The sequence below is a fragment of the Leptosomus discolor genome, unplaced genomic scaffold (assembly GCF_034619465.1).
Source record: "Leptosomus discolor isolate bLepDis1 unplaced genomic scaffold, bLepDis1.hap2 HAP2_SCAFFOLD_85, whole genome shotgun sequence".
In the NCBI taxonomy this organism is placed as follows: Eukaryota; Metazoa; Chordata; class Aves; order Leptosomiformes; family Leptosomidae; genus Leptosomus; species Leptosomus discolor.
This window is the reverse complement of record NW_028237879.1, coordinates 413,140-418,206: the sequence shown is the minus strand read 5'-3', so window position 1 is coordinate 418,206 and position 5,067 is coordinate 413,140. Positions and strand designations below refer to the sequence as shown.

The 5,067-nt window shown below is 55.1% G+C and overlaps 1 protein-coding gene across 1 annotated transcript; it reads right to left on the bottom strand.

Moving 5' to 3' along the window:
- Nucleotides 1-714: 714 nt before the first annotated feature.
- Nucleotides 715-5,067, bottom strand: LOC147412531 (ubiquitin carboxyl-terminal hydrolase 42-like). Its single transcript, XM_086481293.1, has 9 exons — nt 5,052-5,067; nt 4,539-4,739; nt 4,063-4,173; nt 3,435-3,505; nt 2,798-2,880; nt 2,365-2,551; nt 1,974-2,114; nt 1,652-1,752; nt 715-934 (listed from the first exon to the last, which is right to left on the bottom strand). Exons 1-9 carry the CDS (start codon nt 5,065-5,067, stop codon nt 715-717), a joined length of 1,131 nt encoding a protein of 376 aa, XP_086337419.1.

Below are 5,067 nucleotides of genomic sequence, written 5' to 3'. Positions count from 1 at the left end.
AAGGCTCATTTTGAGGGTTCAAAGGGTCAGCTTTACTTTGCAAAGTCTCAGCGTCCAAAGGCTCATTTTTAGGGTCCATAGCTCAGGTTCCAGGGGTGAAAGCCTCATTTTTATGCTCCAGATCCTCCTTTGAAGGTGCAAATTCCTCACTTGAGGCTCAAAGCCTCATGTCCAAAGCCTAATTTTCAGCACCCAAAGACCCATTTTTAGGCTGGAAAGCCCTATTTCAAGGGCCCAAATCCTCACTTTCAGGCTCCAAGCCCGGCTTTTCGCACCCATTGACTTTTTTTAGGACCCACAGTTCCAGTTTGAGGCTATGGCCCTGCTGACTGGCTCAGCTGTGGCCGATGGCCCCTCCTCTCAGAGACGCCCCGTGCCCCTTCTCGGGCCAGAGGGCCCTGACCAGGCCCAGGCCGTTGCAGTCATTCCCAATTCAACATGGAGCAGGAGAGCAGCCACAAACCCAACCCCAGCGGCTTCCCCAGCCCCACATGGCCCAGGCTCAGCCTCACTCCTCCCTTCCCATCTCCTCGGCCCCCTCTGCTCCCTGAGTGGCGCAGGGGGATGGGGAACGGGGCTGCAGCCTCCCTGATGGGCCTGTGCCAGCACAGAGCTCCCAAAATCCCCAGACATCAACCTCCCGCGCTAGGCATTTGCACCAAGAGCCCCAAAACCTGCACAGAAGAAAACTCCCTGCAAATCACATGTGGAAGGTCAGTGCGTGCTTTTAATCATGGCTTTGGCTTTTCTGCTTGCTCTCCTTCTTGCTGGGCACTGGTGATCTGTGTGCTCCACAACCTGGCTGCGGAGATCGTAGCCCTGCCGCGGGGATCTGCTCCGGACCCTCTCCCTGGCGCCAGTCCTCTGGCAAGGGGATGAAGGGCTGAATCCTGGTCCCGCAGCACCCCCCTGCTTGCTGCCAGCCGCCTGCCGACTGAGGAAGGAATGGGCGTGTGATGGTGCCGGTGAGGAAGGCCGCCTTGGTTCAGTTTCCAGGTCAGGGCGCCTGGAGACAAAAAGAGTGATCTCTGGTTAGGGCTGTTCTCGCAGCCTCCTCTGGGCTTCAGCCATTTTCTTGGGGCGGTTTCTATGACAGAGAGAAGATGTAACCAGGACCACAGATGGGAAACGTGACTGGCGTCTTCCCACCAGGTCTCCCCTGCCGGGGCAAGTCCTCGTCTTCGTACCCCCTACAGCCTCCATTTCATAGGATCATGGAATCACAGAGTGGTTTGGGTTGGAAGGGACATTAAAGACCATCTAGTCCAACGCCCTGCCATGGGCAGGGACACCTCCCACCAGACCAGTTGCTCCCAGACCCATCCAACCTGGCCTTGAACACTGCCAGGGAGGGGGCAGCCACAGCTGCTCTGGGCAGCCTGTGCCAGCACCTCACCACCTTCACAGGGAAGAACTTCTTCCTAATATCTGATCTAATTTACCCTCTTCCCATTGAAAACCCTTACCCCTTGTCCTATCACTGCACTCCCCCATGACAAGTCCCTCCCCTTCTCTCCTGCTGGCCCCCTTTACATGCTCTTCTCTGCTTTAGCCAGCTTCAGATCATTGAAACACTCAGGAGGGTGAGAAGGGAAGGAGCAAAGCCAGGAAAAGGAAAGCTATTCTGAGCACCTTCTAACACTGCTCTTACCTGATGTAAAAGAGTAAATAGGCTTGCTGCTTGAGAACTGTGCTGATGTCACAAGGATTCACAGCCGTGTCATCCATCTGGTACCACAGTCCGTCGCTGGCCTGTACAAAAAGGCACCGAGATCTGGAGATGAAGTGCACGGTTTCTCCACAAAAACACAGGTTCAGAAAGCTGCGGCACCAAGAGGACGCCCCAAGCAAATCCAGCCCAGCCCCTAAGGAGACCTTCTTCCCCAAAACCTTGGCTGCCAGGAATGCTGCCAGGAAAGTTTGTCTTCCCCAGCACACGTTGCTCCCTGGCTGGGGAGGAAGTTGCTCTTTACCTTTATGTAGCAGAAGTAGTGTCCTGCACCACAGCTGCCACCTGCGTGCACCAGGACAGCATACAAGGAGTAGAGGAGAGGCTCTCCAGCTGTCTCGGATGTGTATGGGCGAAGGTCCAAGTACTCGGGGTACTGCACAGCCTACGGCGAGAGAAAGAGGGCTCAGAAACCATCCTGAAACAGTGCGTGAAACAGCCTTCCAAGGGCCAGGGGTTCATAAATACACCTCTGGGTCCTGCACACGCTTGCTTTTCCCCAAAGCAACATGTCATGGTTTGGGTGGCGGGAAACTGCTCTTGGCCAAAGCAGCTCTGTCACAGCAGAGCACAGGCTGGTCTTCCCACAGGAAGCCTCCTCTCCCCAGAAGGGAACACGAAAAACCCAACGTGACCAGCTTGGGAAAGAGCGCGCTGCTTTGGGAAATCCGCTCCGGGAAGAGACGGTCGCACTCCAGCTGCCTACGCACCTTGCAGATCTTCCTGCCGGTGAAAACGTTGTACCTCTTCAGACACAGTGTGAGGACCTTGGGTTCGCGATGGACAGTGAACCCCTTGGAGACGGCAACTATCTTGTTGCAGCTGGAAAGCAAGCACAGAGCCTGGTGCTGAAATGCACCCTCTTGCCGCCAGAAGGCCAGGCTGCCTTCCCTGTCTCACACACCCCTCCGCTCTTTCAAGGCTACTCAGCACCGTGAGGCCATAGGAAGAGAAGCTGCGTCTCACCGTTGTGCATTAAACCCAGGGGAACAGGTCACTTGTGCTTGATGCCGTGCAGCACCTTCCTGCCGGATCTGGTATTAATAATGGTGTCAGTGATCATCTTACCTGGCACATTTAAAGCAGTTTTGGACATCCAGCCGCTCGGGTTCCACAAAGGCCTCCAGGGCTGCGGCAACAGATGAGGCTGCCTGGAGGAGTGAGAAAAGAGAGCGCTGAGCTCTGGGAAACATCCTTGCCCAAACTCTCACGAGGAGTTTATGCCAAAACCCAGCTCGGTGGTGCCAAGGAGAGCCACCGTGAGCCCATGAGCCGTGCCCAGGAGGAGGCAGAATGAGGGTATTTGGCTGAAGAGTCCCTCAATTCCCAGGGATTCCCGGGGCCATCAAGAGCCACGGCTCTGTGGCACCGCTCAGCTCAGCTCCCGACAGTGTGCGGGGTCATCCGTAATGAAACCAGCACAACCCATCAGCCTGGGCTGGAAGCCAGATGGGTGCGGGGGGAGGGCAAAGGGAAGAAGGACGAGAGTACATGGAGGGTGCAGAGAGGACAACACATGCTTGTGCAGCTGAAAGGCAGCTCCTCCAGGGAGAGTGGTGCCATGGCCTCCCCAGCAGGACACTGTTCGTTCCACCTCCCACCCGCCACCAAGCTCTCCTGGGTTTGCACTAGAGGCGTTTAAGCCCACTGCATGGATTCTGGAAAGCTACAGGGAGTCTGGAATCACAACTAGAGAGCCTCTTACTCTGATATCCAAAGGGACATCCAGGAAGGCCTCGTAGGAATCAGAAACCGCTCCACAGCTCAGGCACGTGACTGGAAGGCAAATCAAAATGCTCAGCGACAGGGGAAGTCGACTGGCTGTGCCGGCTTTCGCTCTTCTTGCCGACCACGCCAGTCACAGTGTCAGTGGTTTACCCTAGGCAGACAGAAGGGCACCGGCAATCCCAGGGGGAGCAATAGTTGTGGAAAAGTACCTCTGGATCTCAGGGAGCCCCAGAATATTTGATGGATGGCGGTGGTCGATTGAGAAGAAGCGTCCAAGCTGGAAAGCAATGGTAAGGCAGAGGGTTAGTTATCTCCTCCGAGAGCTTTGCTTTGTCTGAAAGCCCTGGTCATACGGTTGCCTTGACGGGAGTACGTCAAGGAGCCCCAAGGGCTCAGGAACATTGGAAAGGTCACTGCTTGTGCTTACTCGCTGCTTCCGTGCAGACAAGCTGTCTGCATGGCATTCAGAGTGCAGAGGAAGAACTCGTGGGCATCTTCCTGCTCATCAGGCTGGAAATGCTCTCCTATTACTAAGAAAGAAGAAGTTAGTTGTTCTCTCCTACAAGAAGGGAAGAAAACCTGTAAAAGCACCAGAAGCGACTTACGATTGAGGACATTGCTGATGGCCGTAGGATAGATGGCACTGATTGAGCAACTCAGGACCTTGTTGACGTGCTCTTCCACTGCGCACATCACACAGGTGTCTTGCTGGAGACCTGAAGAGGGAGGAGGGAAGGAAGAAGCACCTCAGGTTAGCAAAAGAGCCGCAGGGATGGGAAATCTGATGGTGATCTTGACGTTCTAAGAACAGTCTCCGCTCCTCTCCTCCCAAGGTCCCAACAAGCCCAGGAGAAAACTTTCTTCGGAGGGATGCTGAGAGCCGGGGCTAGAAAGAGGTGCCTTTCTAAAGGTGGACACACCTAGATACGACAAGCGGCTTCTAGGCTTGAGTGTTCTAAGAACACCCACTTGGGGGGCCAACAGAGAAGGGCTGCTTTTCTCCTAAATCAGATTCCAGACTCTGGGAACCCTTGGGGCGTGCCCAACAGATTGACACGGAGATGTTCATGAAAGCACTCACATGACTGGCTGTGCTCCCGAGAGAGCAGGTAGTTGCCCAGAGGCGGGGTGTAGGTCAGGCACTGCAGGACAGAGTTGAGGAAGCACGAGTTGCCCAGGTTGTAGAGTCCCGCTCCAGCGCCCCATCGTTGCTGCCAGTCCAGGCAAATCTTTTCCGGGGGACAGAGGATTCTTCGTGGTGGAGCCATCCCTTCTGCAACGACTGCAGAGAAACAACATTTGAAAAGAAATGAGACAAGCAAGTACTTCTCAGAGAGGGTAACCCTACGGATGTCAGATCTTCCCAGGAGCAACGTCATCTCTCAAAGTCTGGTTCCTAGTGACAGAGGAGTGAAAAAATTTGTTTTCCTGCGACTAATCGAAAACACGTGGGTAAGTCTGGCTGCTATCAGGAAACCCCCCAGAATGCACTCTGGGCGGTCAGCGCATCGACGGCCAGGGATGGAGCATCAGCCACGTCCATTGCCTGTGGGGATTCACAAAGGCCAAGGCTGCTGGTGAAGCCCGTACTCACAGGAGTTGTTCCCCAT